Here is a 27,359-nt window from a genome sequence, read left to right on the forward strand (position 1 = left end):
TGTTACCAATTTAATTCGCAACGTGGGCGACGGTGGATGAGTTGTCACGACCATAAGGAGGATTATGTGATACACTGTTTTGATCCGAACAGCTATTGTAATAAGTAATAAACAATATTTACATTTCACATGACACGCTTATAAAGCCGCAAATCACAGTTATCCAATTAAAAGGTGCGTTTAAACAAGTTTTACAGAGAAAGTCGGATATTAAACGAACTCTCGAGCGTCAAACTGCGAATCGAAGTCCGGCCGAAGTCGCAAAGTTTATTCGAAAGAATCATCATTGATATTGATTTTATCGCGGAACAACAAACTGTACTCCGAGCACCCGCGCCACTATGTCATTGTTTCCAGCGGCGGAAGTGCTGGCGTTAGTGCCAGCGCGGCCCGCGTAAAATAAACTGTGCTCGGAACACTAATATTTGAATAATAGATCACTGTTCTCGGTCGCCCGACTTCGGCTCGCGCAAAAACATTCGAGTAGCGCATCTACCGACAGCGGCACCAATGCGCTTCTAAGCTATACAGTTGGTTTGCACTATTTCTTCTTCTTCCACTAGACGCATGCATCGTACTCAATGACATTTTACTTGTTTAAACGACTAGCCTTCATAGACTGAAGCAAAATATCCTTTACTCGAGGACTGTACCTACATTACTTACTAAAGGTTTATTATAATTGAGTTAATGTACCTTAATTATAAAACAATTATATGTAACAGTCTATTTAGAAGCGGAATGAGCTAGCTCTCTAGCCTAGCTTGCTACTCAGTCGTATTGGACGATCAGCCCGTAGCCGAGCAAAAGTGGGCGTGGCATAACGTCAAAACTTTATGTTTAACGCGCGGTTGAGGGGTACCTTTCAGCACACAAGTTGCAACTCTCTGTGGGTTTTGTTGTAAGAATAAAAAGACGCGTAAAATTAAAGATACAAATACATTTCTCAGTGGGCTCGAGTTCTATTCAATGGAACGATGTCCTCAATGCTAAATAACTCATGGTAGATAATAAAGATGTAAACACCAGCAGCTTTGTTTCAGATGTTTATATGAGAGTTTTTTTCAGTGCCGTGAGCCTAAAGCTTAAAGCCGGCTTTCAAATTCCATTAATGATATTTATATTGATTAAGCAATAAGCTATGGCTTTTACGTTGAGTAAAATTGTACTGTTAGTGTGACAGTCGGTCGGCAATAAGAATAACCATGACCTCATATACCATACATGACCATTGAAAGTCACTACAATATGAACTTTTTTCGTCTATGAATTTCTTCCTTTCAAAGACACATCACCAGAAATAAATGAGATATTCATAAACTTAGTATCTGACTCTATTGTGATAGGGCTTTCAGCTGATGCAACATGCTACCTTAGGTGAAGATTATGCAAGGAGTGTACATGTGTGTTTTTTTTTGTCATTATACTGTGTACCGTTCAAATCATCTACCTTGGAATAGTACATCATGTGAAATTGCCCTCAAAACAAAATGTAATATATTAGTAATACGCTGAGGTAGCAAGTGTTATTTTTTCTGATGGAGACATCTATTCTCTTCATTTCTAAATTCTTCACAGAAATCTCCTAGATGAGTTTTTTTTTCTTCTAAAGTACAAGACGATTTCTTAAGAATACACTAAAGAGTAGAATATTTTATATTTACTTTAAACTTAACAACACCACAATCACAATTATATTTTCTCTGTATAATTTAGTTTAGTTTTTGTACTTTTTTTAATCAATTTTTACTTTTGTAATGATTAGAGTCGATTACGCAGGGTGCACGGGAAAACTTCTCGAGTTTATGTTTGCACCCTTTAAACGAAAATATTATTGTATATATGTTAACAAATAAATAAATAAAAAAAAAAATCTCAGATTTAAATTTATAAAAAACCAATTGAATATACCAGAAAATGAAATAGTAACAAAGTTCGTTAGCGACAGCTATGCACGTATACACGACTGCGAACCGGACGATTCATTAACTTAAAAAGATAATTTTAGCGACTCCATTCTCAATATATCCTTTGAACTGTAATTAAATTAAGCCTTTTCTAATATTTAGAAACTTAATTGATTCACTGGTCCATTCATAAAGAGTGTCATGGACACTTTTATATCTAAAACGTGTGGCTATTTTACGCCCGTTGAGCCGGGCCAGTCGATATATAGCGAGGATTTAATTAGTAACTTTTAATTACTATCTCTGTGAGAAATTAGTAAAGATAAGCGGTACTTATCTAACTTTAACACCGGCAGTTTTGTTTTGTAAGTCCTTTTTTAATCGGAAATGATGAGCGACGTGTACACAGCTATAGAGCAAGTTCTGTCCAAGATTTTCTGGATATTTTCGCAGCAAATCGTCCGTTACTTTGTTTACACATATGAGATGATACAAGCTTCATCTTCGTCACTAACGAGTTCTACGTTCATGTATACCTGGATATTTGGACGACCTCCATGGTCGAGTGGTGTGTACACCGGTTTTCAAGGGTACGCCACGCTGAGGTCCCGGGTTCGATTCCTGGCCGAGTCGATGTAGATTACCATTAGTTTTCTATGACGTCTTGGGTCTGGGTGTTTGTGGTGCCGTCGTTACTTCTGATTTCCATAACACAAGTGCTTCAGCTGCTTACATTGGGATCAGAGTAAAGTATGTGATGTTGTCTCATATTTATTTATTTATTATTTATATCGGATCCTGAAAATGGAAATCGTTTTTATTATCCAAGATAAGACATGTATATATTATGTACGTGTCCGCTATTCCGGTTTTTTATTAATTGGGTCGGAAAGATGACCAATGTCGATTAGCCCATTCCGCCTGGCATTGCATAGAAAATAAACCACTCAGTAAAACTCTCAATGCTCCGAAAACACGATTATCATATTGACTACTTGATTTTGTAATGCCACGGACTCACTCGCTCTTCAAAGTTATCCACAACAATGTATACTTTTACGTTTAACTGGTGTTTGCAACACCAATTAATGCTAGGTGATGAAACGGGTCTCACAAAACTATTAGATTTACTATATCAATGATAAATGCTTATGGTCAGATATGCACTATTATATTCATAAGGAATTTATATTATTGACATGGAACAATGATTTGCAAATTCGAACTTCAACATTTCCTGCGAATTTTAAAGATATCTTAAGTGTACACTATATAGCTGGATGAATCGTCTACGTCTAAAGTTTGAAGCTTAGTATAATTTTCTGAACAAACTCGCATATTTATATGAAAATATTGTCCGTAACTAATCACACTGGGATAGCATTTTCCAAGGATATCAAACCTTGTTACATCGAATAAACTGCACGTTTACAGAAGTCATATTTCATTTTTATATTGTTGCGTGAGTCCTGCCTGATGCAGCGCACCCAAACAATTGTAATATGTTAACAATTAAATAAGTATACTATACATATTTACGAGCTTTGATATTTATTTATTACAGCACCACCCATCTCATATTGGCTTTCGCCTACATTGTTATTACATGGAAGAGATCCCTATGTAGTATGATAGGATCACCGAAATTGTTCGGCTCTTTTATTTAGGCGGTTTCCATGTTCTATTTATTTATGTTCTCTGTCGGTGTACGCGATAGTCCCGTGCTACACCTAAATCTTAACCGGTCAAGCGCCACTGACTTCGTGAGCTACATTGATTGTGTTTATAAACGACCAATCACCATTGAAGCACTGTGGTGGAATTATTAGGCCTAACCTTCTCCTCAACGGAAAGGCCTTCGGCTTTAAGGTGTTTTAACGGGCTGCTTAGTTAGTTTATTTAAACTTAAGTTTAAAGCTTAATAATTAAATGATTTTAAATTAAATCTCCTTGCGACTATAATTGGATATTAATGAGAGACTTATGTGCATATAGACAAATTAAAAGGTTTTTTTATCAGTGACAAACACAGCAAAACCGAATTTATTCCATTATTATTTTTTCTCGAGACTCTCTAGAGGTTACTTAGCAAACAACAATCCGTTATTTTTAAACGTATTTTTTTTTATTTTTACACTACGAGTCTCGAACCACATGTTATGATGAAGTGACTGGCGATCGATTTAAATATTTTACCAAGTAACATAACGGCGCCGTAATTGTTCCGCGGCTGGGTAAAGACCGCGTCTCCTGTGACAAAAGAAGGCTCCGGCATTTCCGCGGGCTGCTTCATTGCAGTGCTGAGGAGAATTTTAGTCGAAGCATGCGATGCTCAAATGATGTTTTCTTTCAAAGCGATATGATTTCAAATCAAAACGTAAAATACTATATGAAACTGACTGGTGATTGGTGCCTCTCTCCTTTGGTAATGATTCGTGAATTTTCTATAATCTAAAAGCCTTTTTTTAATTATCGAAATTATTTAAATATTTTTACCTTAAGCCCCTTCAAGCATACGTCAGCTGAAACTGTAATCACAGTAACGCTACAGATGTATCGTCCACTTTGCGCTTTCTGGGGTAAGAAGTATCAATGTAAGTAAAGGTATATGTAACTTAATCCAAAAATCGCGAGTAACGGAGCCGCGCGAATGAAGGGCAAACAAACTGATATACTTTCGTATTTCCAAGTTATCCGAGTTGAATGCACTTTGCAATAAGACTTTTGAGCCGACTTCAAAATGAAGGTTATCCATTTGCTTTTTTGAGCACACTTTGGGCGATATTTTGCCGGTTGGGGACCGATAATTGATTTGTATTGAGTGGTTTACCTTGATTGGGGTCTCGTATAAACTGAACGTTTTTTTGTCACAAAATGTCGAAGTAATAGTAGTCGTAAGATAAAAACGCCTCCTTCCTAAAATCGTATAAACGCTTGTCTAAATCGTAAAAAGCGTTTCCGTTTTGATTTATCTCTGTTGTTGTCAAATGTGTATATTGCATACATATTCCGACTTTATGTTTACCGAAATGTAAATTTCTTTTAAAGTGGTCATACTATTTGTGATGAGAATTGAGTGCCGTGAGTACGACAAATAAAGGCTATTTATGATCCGATTGTGCAAGCTGGGTTGCGACCAAGTTTGATACCAATATAATATCACCCATAACTTGCCTTCTGAAGCAGACAAACCAAATCTGAAGAGTAAATTATCAATGCACTTGAACTAGAAAAATTATAATCTGGCTTGAATAGATAGTATCGGTATTACCACGTAGTATTAGAAGCCCAGCCGACTCGAGAGACTGAATCGGAGATTTAGTTTTTATTGATTACCTTTTAAACGTGAATGCCACTTTCTGCCCCGACGCATTCGTAATTTTAAAGCGAATACTTAATGCTTTCTCTTCAGTATTAGAAATTGCGAATTCTAAAGGTATTATATTAATAATTCGTATCCGGTAAGAAATCTACTACATAGGTATTTGGCGTAAGTACTTGTCAATTTGAGCTCAAGGTTTGCATTGTCCTTAAAAATTGTTATTCCTAATAAGTTTGGCGCCATCGGGATATATCAGAGAACAGTGCGATTAATAAGTTACGTGCGGATTATCTATAAGTTTTAATATTTTTGTAAAATCAATTTTGACCTATTTTTAAGGTTTTTTCAGGGGGCTTTATGTGACATTTGTTAAGGTATTTTCCAAACTCCGTTGATCTGTTTCCTTGAAAAGCGCGTTCAATCCAGGATTTCAATTCAAAATATTTTTGCAACAGCAACTATTTATAACTCGAATTTTACCAAGAAATATGCTTTTATTTGGCGCGTAAGCCATTGAGTAGAATTGCGAACGGAATAACGACTGCCTATTTATTTATTAATACAAAGGACAATTTTTCAAGAAAACAATATTTTTGTAGGCAATATTATACCAGTTCTCTAAAATCGGAAAAATATGTCTTTTAAATACATCAGTGAATTTGTTATCTCAAGTGACAGCCGATACCAATTACTGAAGCTGCGTGTAGTCGTGGAGTTTGCACAAAATCGTGTATTTTTATCGAAATCAGTGGTGCAGCCGCTCATATGCACGCGGCTCATGTTCGCGCTCAATTATTGACGTTCGTCCGCTACCCGATAATTTTAGGTCAAATTATTTGACACACAGTATTAATCCTTATCAAACAAATAACAATTATTTTAATCATTTTATGAAAAAATAAAAGTTCACGTTTCATAATTTTAGTATTACAATGTATTATATACACGTATATCATACATTGTAAGGACTATCGTATTGATTATTCGGATAAGAGTAACATTACACACAGATTAGTTTTTTAAGTATTGTTATTATTACGTAAATTCATAACTCGTTTGAGTGTGAAAACTTGCGCTCTTCAGTAAGATGCAGTACTTATTTTTATTTCACCATGCATTATGTAAGAAACAAGTACATACAAAAACTTGTGGAACACCACCATACGAGCGCCTACATCGTTTATATCATATACTTTACAAAAATTAAATATTGCTATATTAATAATACAGGCGCATTCACTGACTCCAGTAAATTAAATTTAAATAAAAATTCTGTAAGTTCATAATATCACTTGCTGCCGTCCCGACTTGTTCATGTGAAATAGGAAATATCGTTCGACGCAGCGGCTATTCCTATCGGCTACTTCCCTACTCAAAATCTACACAAAGATATATTACACTAAAGTTTATAAGTGATTCTCATAAATATTACTATTGAATTTTTAAATCTGGATCCCTGTTCTAGTACCGCATATGTTGTCCCGCATAAAAAAAACTGTTGTCAACGTGTAATATAAGTTAATGATAATGTCATGATGATTAAAAATAAAAAAGTGATTGTGCATAAAAAGTCTAATTATTATTACAGAAAAATGATATTTATCACCTCTTTCGTGATTGCCATCACGAAAGTCTTTCAAGCACATAAAAAAAATTACAGGTAGCTTTTCTGAGCCCCATCGCCCCCACAATATAATAATAATAATCAGCTTTCTCAGTTAACTTGCTCTTCGGATGTGCGTATGTTATTACTGGACTATCGTGTGTATGTTATGTTGTTGATGATAAGTAGTTACCACTGCCCAAAGACCCGCTGTAAGTAATATTAACAATTTTCACAATTTTTCAAGTATCTGGTTTTGAATAACATGCTTTATTTATTTGTTCCTCTTCCGAACCGGTGGTAGTGAATAATTTGACTATCAATAAGTACGTGTAATGTTTCTTTATTGAATAAAGCAATTTGAGTTGAGTCGAGTTTGGGTATCAATATCAGTTAGTGGTTTAATTGCGAAGCTGAGTCTTCCTTTCAGGGACTATAATTAAGAAGGCCTATTTGTAAAAAAAGGTGGAGTATGAGCTACATCACTACAGCCGACATTTAATAATTAATACTACTTAATTTGTATAATATTTTCTAACATTAATACAAAGTCTTCCCTAATTAAGTAATAATTTTAATTTTATTTTAATTAAGCTAATTTTCAAACACGTCACATTAAAACGCAATAATATACCTATGTAAAGATATAAGCATATATATAAGTAAATATCTTTTAATTTCCCGCTCGAAAAGCCGACATTGGTAACGCTATAGTTAGGAAATTATTGATTTTAGTTCTCGGTACATTGAGGGGCTTAAATTTAATGAACCACGCTTATGAACGAATTTATCTATACGTAACAAGTCGAATTAATGATCGAATCGTATACACAGCGGTAATCGTAACCAAATGTTTCGATTGTGCCAATCAGTACGATCGATAGGGTAGTTCTGAGATTGCCCAGTGGATGCGGATCACAACGGATTACAACTCGGCACTTCACTTTGGCACAACAAACTCTGAGTTTTCACAGCTCGAATAGTTTTTATAGTCTAAAATCTAATAGAAGAAAAAGCACGTGTCGAATAATGTTCCTCAATACCAAGCTTTAATCTTTGACTAATCAGCAACATATAAATTACGTTACGATTAATTTCAATTAAAATTATAAGCAAGGTAATTTTAAAAAACTTAGTCAACAGAACAAAGCAAATACTTTATTTAATTTACAACGCGTACTCGGGGTTATTTTCTTGTAAATTCCGGTGTTGTAATTCACTTACATCCATTCGAAATGGATCTGTGACGGGCGACGTCTCGGGGCAGGCGCGCCAAATTCGTTGTCTGACTGACGCGGCGTCAACGCGGAAAATCGAAATCGGATTCAAAATGTCAAATAAACCCGATTACCGTAATGTTTAAAACCCATGCTAAGTCCTGTCACATAATGAAGACTCTATGAAAGTAAATTAGAAATAGAAACTAATGCTTGGACATAAGTTAGCTAATATAATTTGTATTACTGTATCCTGATCGTACCATTTCGTTACTACTAGCGACAAGCCCCAGCTTCGCACGGGTGCAATACTGACACTAAATATATTATAGAGTTTGTTTATTTACGACATCATATTATAAACTTATAAAATAATCAGTGATTTTTAACTATGTTGTCAATGTATTATATACAAAAATCTTCCTCTCGAATCACTCTATCTATTAAAAAAAATCGCATCAAAATCCGGTGCGTCATTTTAACAGAAATAAACTCTTAACGACACCTCATAGTTAAGCTTAGAGTGGACTGTCTCTCGCTTGTTATACTTAATCAATCAGTAATATTACTTTGTGCACTTATTTCTTAAAAGGCATTGTAGCAAAGGATGTCATCGTCAAATTTCTTACCGTAACATAACGTACGTAGCAAATAGAGGCCGGAGAGGAAAGTTTATGAAACAAATTTATGAAATGGATCAAATGGCTCGGATCCCGAATAAAGAACCATTCAAGGTGCGGTCCAGTACACGAGAGTTTGTCGGTTTTATTTCATGCGTTTTCACGGTGTGACTTGGCGGCGGGGACGACTTGAAGCACTCGTCTGAGATGCACTATACACCGATTACAATTGCTTACCATCACAACCGCATCATCAACAGCAACAACAACAACAACAGCCGGTAGATTCCCACTGCTGGGCCTCCTCTCCCTTTGAGGAGAAGGTTTGGAACATATATCACCACGGTGTTTCAATGCGGGTTGGTAGAATACACATGTGGCAGAATTTCTATGAAATTTGTCACATGCAGGTTTCCTCACGATGTTTTCCTTCATCGCTGAGCACGAGATGAATTATAAAGACAAATTAAGCACATGAATCAGCGGTGCTTGCCTGGGTTTGAACCCGCAATCATCGGTTAAGATGCACGCGCTCTAACCACTGGGCCATCTCGACTCACACAAGCCTAGTTTTCCTTGTTTTGTAGCGTTTCAAATACTCTTTAAGAGACTTGCTCTACGCGATGGTAGGCGTGTGTCGATATTCGCGTGGATACCTGCATCTCTAGACAGGTGAGTATTGATGACGTTAGTGGGCACTCTGGATCTACTTTATCAATTTGATAGCTTACTTAGACTCACGCTTAGTTGCTAATATTCACTATTTAGACACAAAATACAATTTTAGATGTAACTCAATCATTTAAATATGTCCGAAGGGTAGAATTTACGTTATACGGCGGAAAAAAAGCATTCTCGACTGGCGTCATTTGACGCGATTTGAATTTGTATATTGCGTATTATTAATTTTGATTTGTGTAACCTACAGTTGCATAATAAGCTAATGCAATCAATGTGGTGTTATGCAGCTTCTGATGAATGAAGCGGTCTTAGCGAGCCCCAAGCTGTTATTGTATTTTGTTAAATATTATTAAGGAGGTCACAGAGCTATTTAAAACTAACCACAATAAATAGAGTGTCATACATACATAGAGAGACAAAATACATAATAATATCTACAACCAATACACGATCTATGCTCAGTTTTCCCTCCACTACTGTAAGCTATATGTTTTTAATAATGTATAAACTGTAATTTGAGTTTTAATTTTCTTATTGATTAAAATACTTTCAGTTTGTTGCTGTAACTTCTCGCCCGACGCTCGGTAGTCCACGTTTTTACAATAGGCAAAGGTAGGAAGATGTCTACATAAAATCTCAATATGAAATATATATATATATATTCGCAACTAATAGTCACCGATTCAACTCTGATTAATGATGTTTTATTAGGTTATGCGATGTATGTAATAAAACTATGAACTATAAAATGCAATTTGTTAAAGTGAACAGAGTTTGATCGGCGGTCGCCCGTGGTTTGTACCGGTGCGCCGCCATTCTATCCCACGTCGTGTCGGGACGGGCTCGTATCGCCTCGCCCTCAGCCCTCCGTCCTGTTCGCCAGGTGAACAGCTCGATTGCCCTTTACCTGATCACGGATTCAACGCGCAATCCTCGACTTGGCCTACAAGTGTTTATATTACTTTAACATTACTACTCGGCCGTATCTCCGGTGCCGAGTAAGACGATGCGATGTAATAAGTAAAAATGCAATTAGTTTAATTATTTTAGTCATTATCGTGCACAGATATAGATACAATTATTGAAAAACACGAATTTCATTCGGAGTGCTGTTTAAAAAGAGATTGATATATCTGAAATGTTCATTAAATATTATTTTGTCGTTTGTGTATTTTTTATCATATTTGGCGCGTTTATAAAAAAGTTGAGTTATTACCAATAATAGAGCACTAGCACGAAGCTTAGCGTTTGCGAGGGAGCAGTTGTCTGAGGGAAGTTGCTGCGAAAATGAAAACATTTTAACATAACTTGTAATCAAATAGGAGCAGCCTGCCAGCGTCTATTTGATTACGTCAGTCCCTTGTTACTTAATAATCAATTCAACGCTTATATGAGATCATTTAGCGTGTGACGTCACTGTCATTTATCATACACCGCCCCTAAACATACATACGTTACCAATTCATAGTATCAGTTTTTAAGTATTAAGCTATAATAAAATGTATAAAAATACTTAAGCAATAAAAAGTACACATATACGGTTAGATCTGTTTAGCAGTCCGTAATATTCACACTATTCTGTTATTAGTACTTTTAAGTATAATGTAACCAGTTACGATCATTATGTAGGTTTTCATTGTTTTTTTTTTATAAATGTTCACACGCCCACTGATGGTGATCGTTTTTGATTAGTGATCACCACCATTCATAGAGTATGGTGTATTAGGTGGAGTATTCAACAATGCGCCACTACCCTCGGGAACTAATATGTCATGTTCCGTGTGCCTGTTCCGGCTCAGGCACCCTTCAAACCGGAACACAACAATACTGGATACAGTTGCTTGGCGGTAGAATATCTAATGAGTGGGTGGTGCGTAGGTACCCAGACGGGCTTGCAAAAAGCCCTACCAAGGTAATTATTTCCGTCACTTAAAAGAAAACACAAATTTCATTCAAAGCGGCTTACACGGACATAATAATAACTGGGACATAAAAATGAATAAATAAGTAATTAGAAATTGCTATTCTATAAAACCGATGCAAATGGAGCGTACGACATTTAATTTGGAACTGGGTCAGCTGTAGATAATGCAGGCTTAGTATTTACAAATTGGCCATCAAGTGCAGGTCACGACGACGTCGGTTAAATGATGACTGTGTGCTGACATCGCCGAAAGAAGTGTTACGCAATATTTCCTCGGATGGGTGCTGAAGCATGTTTAATAGATACGATAATGTTTCCCTGATCTGCGGGCTAAACGGCGCGGCGGCGCTGAACTTATTGAATGCTTTATCGCCGTGCCAACTCTTATTTGAATAACGTGCACGGCGCACTCAACAGTAACGCATAGCTGTATATCACGACACAACTTAGATGTAGCATTGGCAAAATTCGTAAAACCGATCACATCCGAATTAAGTACGCTATACAAAATGATCAATATTTTTGACTTATGTGAATATGATCTTTACACAAACGTAATCACTTGTATTATTATTCGACCAAATATATTCGTCAATTTGACAAGACGTTTGACTGAATCTTGAATCTATAGCGACGAATAGCGTCGAATGGCGCGATACGGAGCTATTTCTATTGGTTGTATAAATCGGCAGTAGTCGGTTTTGACGATGCTACATCTAAGGTGTGTAGTACGTATAGTACTTACGTTCTTGATCGGTAAGCATCACTTAGTCGCATTATTAAGGAAAAAACCAATTATTGAAATTTATTGTAAAGTATTAAGTAGTAAATATTATTCTTAAAAAGCGTTCGTTCATTGAGCTGGACGGGATGTACCTGTTTTAAAAGGTCAATAATATTTTACAAATGGTCACCTCACGTCACGAGGGCCTATTTAATTTAAGAATCGATTACAAAGCCACTAATCGACTCTCAATGACAGCCGGTGAGCACTATTTACTTTTATTTAAGTACTCAAATAACGATAAAAGAAACAGAGACGCTACTCGGTTCATTAATGATTAAAATATTTATTATTATTAATAATTCGTAGTCCGTAAATCGTACTGGAGCAAGAGATAATCTTAAATTACAATAAATGATTTTGGCGCGCTGTTATTGCGTCATGCTTTTTAAAACATAATACGGTTGTTAATGTCGCTATAAATGTCACAAATACTTGTTATATAACTCGATTGTACTATTCTTTTAAATTCAAGATACACACGTGCGGAGCCGTCGATATCGCCGAACTTCAGATATTATACTCGTAGGATAATGTAACCGCGCTCCGGGTCTCAGTCACGACAAATATTCACAAAAATATTGTAACTGTCCGTTTGTTCGTTGACAATGTATTTCCAGATTCTATTCGTTCAGTATATAAAGAAATGCCGCAATACCAGCTCCATATAAATTGAGATCGAAGATGTCGTCATGAGTAATGCATATCTGGTGGATTATTTTTATTAATCTTTACAGTATTTATTACCGATGACACGAAATACCTAAGTAACGTAAACAACTAGTAGGTAACACGTGGCAGTCGTGAATGCACTCGGTAGCTCAATAAATATTCATGGAAGCGACTGCACGGGTAAATATATGTTTATTATGATGATGGTTATATAAAAAACATTTCAAATAGAAGTGATGTTTATTCGGATATCGATATTAATAATGTCTCTAGAGAGGGCTCATTCAGAGTGTGACAGGCAGAAGTCTGTGCCGCCGCCGCCGTACCCCCGGATCTAGCCGAGCGAGACAAATACATGTATTGTGTTGTGAATTTATTATTTATTCAGCCGTTGATAGATATTATGCAAAGATTAAGAATACTAAAATAGCATTTCAATTGACATTCATTACTTACGCGCGTCTTCATTTGGCTATTATTTAACTTTTACAGGATCTCTTACAGAGCTAAACTGGGGTCGCGATCGGTCGTCAGTAACTTGCCAAAAGTGTTGCGATCTAAGGTTGAGCCATAAAATACAAACCAGTAGATAGAAGCAATACAGTGCATGGATACATCTCAGCTGAACTGTGCTTATCTTCGCCTTTTTACACTCACACATAAATATGTGTTTTAAATATAAATAGTCGATTTACGTAATTATTTTTAAGGTAACTGTGTCGATATGACGATAAAACAACACACAACTGCCACTCAATCAATCTAGTCTAGGTCTTCCAATACATTATTGATAATATTTGGCCAAGTAGGTGTATTATTGTTTTAGAAGTTCTTTTGGTCGGGCTGCGATCAAAATATCTGATAAGTATTTGAGTAATACGCTTGTTTTCATTAAATATATGCTTAAATTTAAGATTAGTAGTTGTAAGGTTTTAAGAATTAAAATAGGTGTAATAATATAATGACTTTTTATAGAGCATACAACTTTTCAGATATCTTTTAATAATCTATTAGTTTGAACTGATTTAAAAATAAGTAATTCGTCTCGCCGTGTCCGTCTTGGTTATATGGTCTATGCAGATAAAGTTTTTCACGTCGGAGAACTCTTTCGTTTCCCAGCGCTCGCTGTGTGTCACTCCGCAGCATCCATATTCACTATAAACTCACTGAATTTTAAGTATTATACGTATCGACTCTCGACCACTATTATAGTTCGAATTAACTTCGCAATATTTGCTTAATTATGTTAATTGAACTACATATTAACTGGCGTTTCTCTGTTACAATTACAACAATGAAATAATTATAACAACAAAATAAGGAATTGAATTATTTTTCTTCAAATTTGGGTGTGGTTTTAAGTATATTGCCCCAATTTTTTTTTCTAAACAGGTTAAGCAAAAATGACGGTCTTCAATTTTTAAGTTGGTTGCTATTTATAATTGACAACAACGGCTGTCCATTAGTATTATTTGGGCGATTGATAGGACTACAAAGGCTCGAGAGCTACAAAGGCAGGTATGCGGCCGATGTGCGTATGATTACACAGTACATAATATGTACTTTAGATTGCTATAAAAATTAAACAAATATATAATTAATTTCTAAAAATAAGTAACGTAGAACTCTTTTACATATTTATTTGAGATGTATTCACAACTGTGTAATTAAGTTCTTGGTTATTTAGACAATTGCCAATATGTAGCAATTAAAAACTTAAGAATTATTTACAAAAGAAGCAACGACAAAGTTCTGTTCTCGTTGGCGTACTCCTCCTGCAGACGTTGTGGCGTGTGGTGCCCACATCTGAGCACATACGACACAGGTAACTATAACGAGTTACCTTTCTTTTGACAACATTCCCTAGAAAATGTCACCCGTAATATTACGATAGTTATTTCTTCGAATATTTGCGTGATTACGCTGTACCTACACAGAATGATAGGAAGTGAATTTAATTATATTATTTGAGTTAATAAGTAGTTTATGTATTGAAAAAAGATTGGAACGTTGCATTAAGTGCTTTGAAAAAAATATTACATAGCAATTTGCAACAAAAACATAAAGCGTCTCTAAATTATAATAAATAATATAATTTTCTTTTTCTGAATTTACAATTCAAGCCCTCCTTACTAAGCTTGCGTCATGCTTGGCGGTAAATATGTATAAACCGAGATATCCATAAATCGTTCAAGTTAATTAACTATATAATCAGTGACTTGGTTAATAGCATTAGATGTGGTAGTTTTTCCACTCGAGCGCGAATGCTGAATCGGCGATCATTCCGACGTCCATCAATAGACATCAGTCGCTGCAAGTGCTTTGTACTCAATACATGCCCATTGATAACGCGTACCGACTCTATCTGTTTGGAATTTATTTTTATTTAAAATGGATAACTATGGTTTCGTGTACGACGAACTGCCGATCCCAAACGGGAAGTTGGGCGTGCGGGATGTGTCCGTGTACAGGACAAGGCTTGCGAACTTTCCGAGCCGGTCCGCCGTGAACGCGACCGACTCCAAAACAGTCATCTGCTTAAGAACGTAAGTATTTCATGTATTTCTAAACAACACTTTTATTATTACACTTGCATAGGATGTTTTCTTTATCATATGAGACGTCATATGAGTCGTGTACGTGTGCATAACTTATATATTATACGTCTAGATGTACTTAAGCATTTACGTCGTCTAAAGGAGGTGACCCCGCCCTGCTCAATTTGTCCAGATTTACATATAATGTATAGTGTGCCTAGACATAAGACTTTTACTAATAATTGAATGACCGAAACTCCAATGATTCACATTATCCAACCAAACCAGGGGCCGAACCCAGGACCGCCAGAACAACGTCGTAAAAACATGAATCAATAAACTGTTATACAATTAATGAAATAATTTGCGTCCACGATGAAATGATGACAATGATAATTTTGACATGTCAGCATTTTAAGACCATACGAGTTTTAAGAACGTCTAGCTTGATAATCAACAACATTTAAACCTTTTTTAAAATATATCTCCGATTTTTATAAACACAGCTAAATAATAACACGTAGCAAATGGCGCTAATATTAATATTGAATTTAATTATGGCCGAATAAAACAGAAGTGTAACGAGTACCTGAGTCGTATTTCTTATTAAGCTGTCACAGCAAACATGTTTTGCAAGATCATTTGTTGTGTAATATGCTATATAAATATAATCTATCCTTTAGACTAGGGGTGGACGCGGCGCGGCTGCTTACCGCACCAATGCACGAAATAAAGTATAATAAGCAATAAGTTAGGCTTTTATTTACGATACAAGTGCCAGCCACAACGTGATTGAAAATATAGTAATTCCATAGTTCGTGTAAAATCGTGTTTTTCTCCAACCTGGTCGGATTAAACTACGCTTTTTCCATCACAAAGTAAGTCTGGGAGCTCTTTTGCACAATCACCAACACCAAATTCTAATATCTCGGCAATAAATAAGTAATTTGTAAACTTGTTTTGTAAAACAAGAAGCATCAAATTAAGAGTGCCCTGATTTATTTTTCGAGGCCCGAGGTCCCTTGGCCTCACTCGGGCTATAGCTAGGATGACTAAGCCGCCTATATTACCCGAGATAATCCCGCCCTGATATCGCCAGACGTAAGTGAATCGTTTTTGTGTCCTTTGGTACATGAATACAACGCGAACTTAAAAATGGAAACTGGTTCTTAGAGAAACAAAATAATTTGAATTATTAAGGTTACGTATTAAAATTCAATGCTCTCGTTTCATTTAATAATAATATGCTCGCTAAGTATAAGGTACTACATACTTTTATTATTTAATATATTAGTATTTAGTTGTCAGGTCTGTACGAAGTGCAATTGCCTGATTAAGAAAAGTTATCGTCAGTATTTTATAATGATTTGTTCTAGTTAATTAATCATTACTTAAATATTATATCTGATAGCATTTGGGCGTATGAGCCCCGATGAGATTCGCATCGAGAGTCAAGCGTAAGGTAAAGAGGTATCATCAATGATGTTCTAGTAATTATTAGATTAATTTATTAGAATACCATTGGGTATCATTATATAGTAATGTTGAGTGCCACTGGTTGCTAGCATTGTTCTTCATGGAAATCAAACGTTTGCGAATCTATACCGAAACAAATAACTTGGGAAATCGTTGGTGACCGAGTTCGCTTATTTTTACATGCTCAACTAGTCATATATTTTTCTTAAAAAACACAAAATGTAAATTTAAAGTAAACTCTTCCTTAAAACATAAAGTCAATTCAAAAAACGCAATCATCTTTTACCGCGAGTCAACGAAAACATTCTGCAAGTATTATTGATCTCTGTTTTTATTATTAGCGTAGATTGCTGTTCAATCATTTTCATTTAAACGGAAATTATTGATTACTTAGTACTACACAGATACCTACCAACTGCTCAGTGTTTATAAATATTGATCGACGTAGCCAGTAGATATATACTATTATTCAATCTTAGACACGAGAACGTTACTTTTATAATGCATTCTTTTGAAATAATGCTCTTACCATTGTGTTCTTTTTTATCGATTAATATGGTGTGTAATGTGATATGATCATAAAACTGAATTTGTAAACCCAATGAGCAGTGTCTATGTATATTTCTACATTGTATGAAAAAGTCGCTCCCAACCACTACACAACTCTTTAATGCGGTTTTTTTATCAATAAAAAACATATTTATTTTTATCAATAAAATACCTCACGTTTTCAAGAGAAATACATGTGTGTTATAATATCAAACAATCGAGAATTTCACAATATGTTGAAAAAAAGAGAAATTTCAATTTGTGTTTGTTCTTCAATTTAAAATTTATTTATTATATTTAATTTACACGTGTGAAAAAGCGATAGGTTAGTCGACATTATTTAGGTAAATATTATTAGGTATGACATTTACTAAGAATATAATATGATATCAATAAAAGTCAACCAGTTCAAATTTTTAAGTCTTTAATAAAAAATAACCGTGGCATTTAATTATAAGTTCTGCAGAGTGCGCCATCTGTGTTTTTATCAAGAAAGTATTTAAGTTCTATAATATTACAAACTACGCAACAAACCTACGCGGAAAAACGAACACTGTAACAAGGAAAAGCTATCGTGTTATACTAGATGGCGCTACAAGTCACAATTTGTCTGGAATAGGTTATTTTTTAAAGTTTGTATTAAAACATGTTAAAATGAACTATTATATAAAACCGTTTAGAAATAGACCGCCTAGCCACAAATGTCAAAATTGTTTGTCACAATTATTCGTTCGTAATGGATTTTTTATGATTTCAAAGAACTAAAATCGTAAAATAATCATATAAAACAAAGTTTATTTACACTTATATCATAAGGAAATAAAAATATTATAGTCATAATACTGTTACAAATGTTAATTATTGTGTATTTCAAAAATTTAAATCTTAAATCATCCCAAATATATTAAAATAAAATAAAAAATGGTAACACACAAACAGTGAAACATATAAATATTGTAATACTGGCAATATCGATATTTTACCATAACATAGGTGTACTTGTTTTGAAAGTTGCAATTTTAAATTTCTAAAAATTTATTTGTATAAAGTTAAAATTATGTTCGAGTCATTTATATTGACCTGTTAATACTTCATATGTCATCGTATTTATGTAATGCAAGTCATTGTAGAGTCACCGAGTTAAACATTATAACTTTAGTTTAAAGCAGCAGTAGACAGTAGTGTTGACTTGAATTAGGTAGCCGATTTACTATTTTGCAATGTAATTGTCGTAGGTTTGTTATATCTCCCGGGCTTAGATTGAATAATTGACGTGTCCGTACGCGCATGCGTCTTTATTACGACCAGAAGTGAGCTACGACTGTTCGAAGTCTGACGAAGGTGTTTCTTTAGCACTCGCCGTCGGCACTCTCTAGTGATCAGTGTTTAGTTAAATAGTGCACTTTATACGATCGTGTGCAGTCGCCGGACATCATATTTTAGTCTAGAAACTACTCAAAACACTTTAAAAGTTCCGGTAAGTCTTGAAAAGTACAAATATAAACTTTTTGCATAAGATATTTGGCTGTATTTAACCCGCTTCGCGAGCGACGAGTTCACGTAACTTAGTATTTGTGGAGGGATAATTCAAACTTTTCTCCGAGTAGTGCTTCGTTTTTATGTTTTAACTAGTAACAAACACTAAGAGCATGCTTTATTTTTGTTTCAATAATTTATTTTTATTTCTTATGGAATGTTAAGTTAGCATGGAACGGGATTGGCTGAAAGATGGTTCTTATTCGTCCCTCGAACTGGGATTCAAAAATATGACAATATTGAAAAAAAAGAATGCAAAGAGAGTAAACCGGTTCAGGGGGAAAGCTCGGAGGAGATTAGAACCGTTTCTTAATCAGCATGTAAAGAACACACACAAGGCTTTAGCAGAGTGAGTAAAACATTGCACTTAAATACATTAAACCGTTACATTCGAATGCACATTTTCTGCATGTCGATACTGACTAACACCACTAACTAACTTACACCTGTCCGTTGCTACTTGTGGCAATAAGAAGGAATTTGTTGTGACTTATTCAATTGCTGAGCAAAATTGGAAGTAGTTCGAAACACAATGTGTCAACCTCAAAGTGTGCATTTTGTATATCATACACTGCACTATTTCAGAGAGAGGACTTTTGACGAGGCGTTTAAGCAATTCCCAACAAAAATGCCTACCGTCAACTCTGAAGAAACCGCTCTGTTGAGGTAAGATGCTTTCTTAGATATTATTTCATTTTAAGAATTTAAACTTTGTATATTATTTCTTTGTGTATATCATTTTTTTATTAATTTGCAGAATAGAGTGTAGACCTTTGATAGTGGTGTATTCCAATGTAGTTTTACTGAATCATAATCATAATCAATGGTGTAGTCATTATATATGTTATTAAGTAGTAATAGCAACTAAACTATTAAAAAAATAAACTCATTTATTTATATATGCTAAAAAATCCTATTTGTGATTTTTATAAGGGTTAATTTTTTTTATAAAAAAACCAATGTGTGAACACAAAGAGAAGTGGAAAATAGTCTTGTCAAACTTAAAACAAAATTTTAAATATTCAATTGTTTAAAATACTAGAAAATTTAAACTATATTTCTAGAAAAAACAACAATTAAATAAAAGTCCATAACATACTACAATTTATTATTTTTAAATAATATAATAATGAATAGGAAACTTAATAGTTGAAGTACTGCAAACAATGTCAAACTAATGACGTTTAACAACTGCTGTCCTTTTGGCTAGCTGTGTGATCATGAGTGCATACCACACCTCCGAGACAACATTTCGAGGATGAGATGTGCTTTTTTTGTATTTTATTGTATAATGAAAGATTAAAGATTAATTAAAGTTGATTATGTTTATAAAAATAAAAGATTAAAGGAAAAACAGGGTAATTGAGGCGAGTAAGCCGCTGCGGTACACCCCGCTGCTAACTAATTGTGTTAGCCAACCGACGGTGAGACGAGATACTTCTTTATTTTTTCATTTATATATAGATATGATTACAAGGAAACGTTGCGACTGCCTTATTTGCGTAGGACAATCGAATTCGTTAGGCTGCCGGCCACTACGGCTGGCTGATAGTAAAAAAACGTCTATGAATGGTTTCCGCCGTGAACAATTCTCAACAATGATATCGATAATTATTAATAATGATATTCGAAGTTTGGTGAAATTTTACCTTTGGTTCCGTTTCATTAGAAAGCATCTATAGTGAGATGTAAGAATGACAAAAAATATTTCTTTGTAAGTCTTTGTATTTTATTTGATACTGTAGGATCTATTCAATAGAAGAAATGTTTTACACAACACCCAAACACAATCCAAACCTCGCAAAGATAGCAGTTGGGGTTTAGCCTCGGGGCTGCACCGTAAAGAAGGGGTTTCCTATAAGTTTTGATTTTTAGATAAAGAACACCAACATTTTTTACTATTACTGAGTCGAAAATTATTAAAATCTTCCATTTCTTTGTTGTGATCCAGCGCACCAAAACACATTCGGTCCTGGCGTTGGACTAATATTATGAGTCATTGGAATCATGGACATTGTATATTCGTTGAAAAAGTGTGCAATTAGCGTAAATTGTAGGATGTTTAAATTTATCTATCATACATATCGCCGAGCACGAGCAAGCTCACCCTCAGCGGCACGCCGCCTCTACTTGCATGCATAGAACGTACACCGAATGAGTTCTCTCGGTAGAGCTGATAACATCGACTTGCAGATTCCGATTGTGTGGGATAGTGTGGAACCTTTTTGTAATATCATTCGTACATTGACTCGCAATCGTACATTCGGACGCAATAAAAGATAGATTCAATCATAGACTACGTTACACCAAAAATTAATACAATATTTTTTGGGAATCATACAGCCGATGAAAATGATCATGAATCACATTCGCGTCTATATATCTTCCCAACTAATGGAGGAAACTGAATTGAAAATCTTAAGGCTTTAATTTAAAAGCGAGAAATATTAATTTTGTCATGGTCGCATACTCGAAAGTCAGATCTCTGAATTGTGACAACTTTTACATGTAATTTCCAATCTATGCCTGTTTTAGTTATATTCAAACTTTTATTTCAAATATCGGAAAGAAACATTATTTCAATTTCGCTTTGCGATTTCCATTGTTTTTTTTTTTCGTGTTTTACAAATAAAGTTCTTTTTATACTTCATTCATTGTCTCGGACAAAGGAGTTGTACAGTTTTTATAATAGGAAGGGGTGCGAATATATACCGTTTTATTCAGTTATCAATTAAAACCTTCGAAACAGTTTTTTGTTAATTTGAACGCTAATAATGTTCCTGTTTAACACGGTTTTTGCCAGAAGTAATCTAAAAATAAAGATCCTTTTCTTAACCATACGATTCAGTAAATTTAAATTTTACATAGAGATTTAAATTTTATTATCATTTAACAAAAATAACTTCTTATACTTGATACATAACTACGAATACATAAAATTGTTTTCCATATAAATAACTTTAATAGTTCTTTAGATGCTAGATAAATGTAAAAGAATGACCACCGCTTCGTAAAGGAATACCGCAGACTTGTATCGTGAACTTTCCACTTGATATTTCAGAGTCTAAGAAAATGAAAGGTTATACATTATAATGAAAACGTAAATCCGATCTCCTGAGGCGCAGTGCAAGCCCCGCTTTATTACAAGGCGTAATTATGCACCTACTTGTCCAGTGCAGACCTCGAGCAGCTTATGAATATATGATACTAAATTACCTACCTGGCCTTGCCACTATAAAAATATCTGTATCGACGAGTCCATGTAAACAAAACTAATATCTTTAATTATGTACGCGTTATCTTGATGGTTTAAGGGCAATATGTCGATGCCGTTTAGTTGTGTTAAAGTAGAACTTTCGTACCATACAGTAAGACCATACAATAGGTTTATTTCTATATATCTGGATACTAAAGCTTGGACTTTGTATCGGTTGACTTTAAGGCAATATGTAAACACATTTAATTACACCTTAAAATACACTATAATTAAAATGATGGAAAGAGCAACCACTGAGTGTCTTGCTGGTTCCTCTCGGTAGAATTCACTTACCGCACCGGTGGTAGCTTTACAATTTCTTACAAAATCTTTACAATTCAACACTGTTACGTAATAATACAAATGTGCTTTTATGAGCGTACTTGAATAATGCATATTTTGATTTAGAGTTGTCGATTTTCAATAATTCGAGCTTTGTGCCGTGCCCGGAGTGCCACTGATATTAGAGTAGAAAATGAAAAATGTTTGAGACATACAAATGAATATTCTCCTTAAATTTTCAATAACGATTATCGTCGATTTTTGACCATGGGACAAACACCACTCCTCGAAAACGTAGACTAGTATTACTTGTGTTGATGTTACATGGAGTAAATAATGTTACTATGTTTGTACATAGCTAAACATGTGCATTTTCGAAAAAAATCGTGTTATGTATGGTCTGAATTCTGAATCGGCAGTAACATAAAATTAAAGTGCTCCTAAAATGTATTTGAGTTAAGTATATTTTGATAACTGTTATGAGTGGATTTGTTGGTTAGTATCTCAATAATAGTTTAGAAATTATATGTATTCCAGCTTTTCTAAGTAATGTATATGTAATGTTCGAGTTTAAATGAAATAGTGCCGAAGCATTGAACGCTGTAAAGCGGAAGGTTTAGAATGGTTTGCGGGAAATACCTCTATAAGCGGGCTTAATTGCTTCGACTTATGACGTTCCACCAGCTATTTCTCATTTCAAAGACTGCCGCTGCCTTAGAGGTTTTTCTGTGGATTAACACATGGAAATTTCAGATCTGGAAGCTTTCAAAGTGAAACAGTTAACATTAAATTTTTTAATACTTTTTATGCTCGCGTCAGTAGACACATTAACTTGAGTACAAAATCAGTAAAAACTAAAATATGAAATCCTTAATTTCTCGATAGCACGTATCGTGTGCTCAACGAAATATTAATTTAAAATATAATATAGTATATTTAACGTTAGATGTAGGCCACGTTAAAACGTGATCCATACGAAATGAGGTCGTTGCGAAACAAAGATTTCTTTCAAACACTCATATGTATTTGCGCCGTATTTTTTTAAACCTGTATTGAAATCGCATGAAATTCTCGTGAAATAATAAACTGCAGATGTATTTCAAGATATTTGAATCAGTTTTGTAATATGTAGGCGATAACCGATAACGGCTGAACAGATGGCGGCGCTCCCGATGATATCAAGTTACCGGATGATTATTATTCGTCGTTGCATATCGATTACATTTAATTCGTCTAGGATTTAGGCAATTATGATCACCGAGTGGACCGTGACTTTTCGTAGGTCAGTACGAATTACATGAACAGCTTCATGCAATTATTAAAAAGGTTTAAAATCGAAAAGCATGGCTCGTGCTAGTCGTTCACAAATTGAAAGTGCTGTCCCCGGCCTCGTCCTGGCGGAGTGCCAAAGCGCGCGGTCGATTCCGCCCCGTGAAAGCGGGCCACGGTTTGCGAACCCGGCTGACGGTGGAGGCTCTGTTCTATCAGATATACGCTGGCACGAAGCGCAAACTCGTTCTTTGTGCTTATTTAAACAAAGGGATTGATTAACTTCCTGTTCCTGGTATAAGCGATACAGGCCGAACACAATCGACTTATCAATTAACAGAGCAATGTCTTTCTGGTTTGTTAGTACTTAAGTGTAAGCCTGTTAAGGGGTTAAGCTGTTCCAGAGCGAAGCGACTCGGATTTCAAAGTACGTACGCAGGTTGAATGATCGATGCCCACTGCACGTCTTGATCATGTCTGGTCGTATTTTATCTAAAATTGTACCGACGTAGCGAATATTAACATGACGTGTTAAAGTATAAGCTATATTTATTTATGAAAACAACAAACTTGAAATAGTAAATTACGTAGATAATACTCGTTCGCCACCAGGTGACCGTGACATCCACACAATGACAGTAACAATGCACTGCCTACCACTATTATACGAGTAGACGCGAGTCGAGAGTCTGCTGCGTGGTTCCAACGAAAGCAAAGCCCTATTTGTTTTTCAGTCATTGCATGCTAATGCTCAATCGATATTGACCGAGTTTTACTCGGATAACAGTACCCAGATTTCATGTTCACTAAGGCCGCTGTGTTAGTGCTCGAAGTTCATTTAGAAACTAATGCCCACTTGTGCTTTGACTAAATTATCCGTACATTTATTATTAGCCTTCATTAAATATAGCAATGGTATTTTCTCAAACAATGTCACGTGGAGTATACTCTACATAAATCTAAGCTCTGAACAAGACGAAACAGTGGTTTTCTTTTCAGAATAGTTCTTTTTCTAGACACGAAGACTAACTTCTAATTACTAAGTTAATTGGAATAGCGATGAGATCTCGTTGCGCAACCGAAGCCGGCTCGTAACTGTGGCTAACTTGCTCGCTACCAGATACAGCCTCCGACCACTACATCACCGCAATCGATACTAACGATTAAATCGTACTATTGAGTATCTTGTGAAGACATTCAAATTTCCAAAAAAGAATATTATTTCATTGGATACTTTTTAGTCGTCGGCCGGGCTCCGTGTGGGCCCGCCTGGGGAATTATTCTATCGCCAAACATCAATATTCTGTTTCGGCTGTGAGATGAGTGGGTCAGTGTAATGCCGGGCACGAGGGATATCTCCAATACAAACTGGTCGTGCCTGCAGCGCCAAAAATAAAATTACTTCCTACAATATATTTACTTAAATTCAGTGTGCTGTAAAGACGTTAGTGTCCGAACCTCTGAAAAATGCACAGTGCTTGTGTCCTGCAGAATCCACAGACTCCTGTCCTTTGCAACGACTAAAATGTCATATATTATATGACGTAGCCGAGATAGCTCAGCGGAGCACGCGCGAATCTAAACAACTTAATGACCAGTTCAATCCGTGCAAGGATCGATGAGTCCTAATGTGTTGGTATCCTTTTAATAATTCATATTGTGTCATTCATTCATTGACAGTGTAAGAAGACGAAGAAGACGAACGTGGTGGAATAAGCTCCAAGCCTTGTCCTAAAGAGGAGAGATGGCCTAATTACAATACTCTTATAAGTGATGTAATTATAAGTTATGTAACACTTCAAATAACGGCGTATCTATATCTTGTACTATGTAAATTGTACAGGCTATTTTAATTTTATAATGACCAGCTGGTTGCGAAGTCGAGGCGAGATCGTTTCGAATCAGTGAAGCAGCTGTAGCTACTAAATTACACCGTAAAGTAAAAACTAAGCAACGGCCAGCAGACATACCACCACTGGAGAAGGTAACTTTTTGCTAAGAAGTGGGACGGAAGACTCGACCTTAATACTTCAAAAATGAATTATCACGTTTAATTTATTCAATCCTAAACGAATAAATCCTCGAGAATGAATTTAATCTACAAATTATTTGTTTCAACTGTTTTCATTGCGAATTGTAATGTAGATAATGTAAGCGTTCCTTGAAACTTTGTTGATTTTGTTAAACATAACAGAACCTTTTTGGTCAGAACTTCAATAAAAAAATATTATTCGAAACATAATGTTGCATATTATGCAAACATTAAAACTCAAACTGCTTTACTCAATTTGTATGTTTTGAATATACCAATGAAAATGATAATTGCATTTATTTAAACATTCATTAATATCCCATTGTAATTAAATATCGCTCGTTTTTAACCTCTGAGTCTGCGTTGTTCGTTAGTTAATATTCTCCAAGATTGCATTGTTTAATTTGCTCGATGGTAATAGTGTCAGTAAAACGAAACACTTCAAACTACGGTCTGTAAAAAAGACACTGCGACATTAAAAATGTTTTTATAATTTCACTTCTTAAATGTTATCTAAAAACATTCAATTCGTTAAGGACGCGTTGCTTTATAAAGAGTGAGTAACCTATAAGTGATGTTTGAAAACATTCTGATGTATACAATCCCTAAAATAAACATTAATGGTAAGACCGATTGGATTGCCTGTCCGTTTACACCCCAAACATGAGAATGACACATTAATAATATAATATTAATAAATATAACTGCAGTGGCAAAGTTATTTCACTCTCGAAAATTAATTAGGCGCCCTTGCCAACGCGTCGGTGTTAGGTCGGTAGTGGTTCTGCCTCTGCGTCACGACCGGGGCTCAATCACCCTTGTTACTGTAACGCTATGTTGCAGTCTCGTTCATGGTCATTGGAAGTTCCCCTCCAGAAAATAGTGTTTCTATTTTTGGTCGTGACTTTTTTAATTATCTCTATAATACGTTGTTTTATTTGATTTGAATGCGAGTATTATTCATTATTATTTAATCTACAGATAAGTAATGCACACGCGACTGCGAGGCCATAAAAACGAAGTTAATTAATTTACTTAAAGTGAAAATGACTTTTAAATAGTCAATATCTGCGCCTTTATTTTTCTTTCCTAAACTGAATAAATTTAAAAAAACTGATATTTTAACTTTCTACTGCGTGAAGCTTGTCTTTATTCTCACAACTCCAGAGTTGTTTTTGTTTGTTTTTGAATTCTTAACCGGTAAGAATCGAACTGGCGACGTACACTTGCGGCCTCGTGAGGCGGTCCGTATACCGCTGAGCTATTGATGCGAGAAAAATATTGAATGGAAATGAATGAGTGAAAACGGTATTGTAAATATATTTACTTGTAGCTATTTATATAAACGGCCGTAAACTTTGCATTTCATTAAAACGTAGTGTTCAGTGAGGCGGCGACCTCGGCCGAGTTATTTCTCAGCAAGCGTGTGACGTCTAAAGTCTATCTGCTTCCTTTCTTCTAATCAAGTTAAAAGCTACGGCGGAGCTGCGCGATTTGTACAATTATAGCCTTTATTTTAATCGTATTAAGGTCAATTCAACTTTATCGAAGCGATCATGCAGCTCCTTGTCACGGATGATTATTGAATACAAAGAGATTTTTCTTTCATTATTCCTTGCCTACTTCAATATTGCTAATAACTATATTTTTATTGAAATACGCCTACGATTCTGAAATATTTTATGGCTAGTG

The 27,359-nt window shown here is 35.1% G+C and overlaps 1 protein-coding gene across 7 annotated transcripts in view; it reads left to right on the plus strand.

Moving 5' to 3' along the window:
- Positions 1 to 14,584: 14,584 nt before the first annotated feature.
- Positions 14,585 to 27,359, plus strand: part of LOC124543023 (protein NDRG3) — a 75,901-nt gene continuing 63,126 nt past the window's right edge. The window contains exons 1-3 of one of the 7 annotated variants that reach the window (XM_047121029.1): positions 18,246 to 18,769; positions 18,994 to 19,177; positions 19,414 to 19,494. In XM_047121029.1, coding sequence (XP_046976985.1) covers positions 18,999 to 19,177; positions 19,414 to 19,494 — 260 coding nt within the window. In that variant the 5' untranslated portion in view covers positions 18,246 to 18,769; positions 18,994 to 18,998. Of the gene's footprint in view, positions 15,277 to 18,245; positions 18,770 to 18,993; positions 19,178 to 19,413; positions 19,495 to 27,359 lie in introns of those variants that run through there. The other 6 variants (XM_047121030.1, XM_047121031.1, XM_047121034.1 and 3 more) reach the window with 6 other exon arrangements.

This window comes from Vanessa cardui, chromosome Z, assembly GCF_905220365.1.
Source record: "Vanessa cardui chromosome Z, ilVanCard2.1, whole genome shotgun sequence".
In the NCBI taxonomy this organism is placed as follows: domain Eukaryota; kingdom Metazoa; phylum Arthropoda; class Insecta; order Lepidoptera; family Nymphalidae; genus Vanessa; species Vanessa cardui.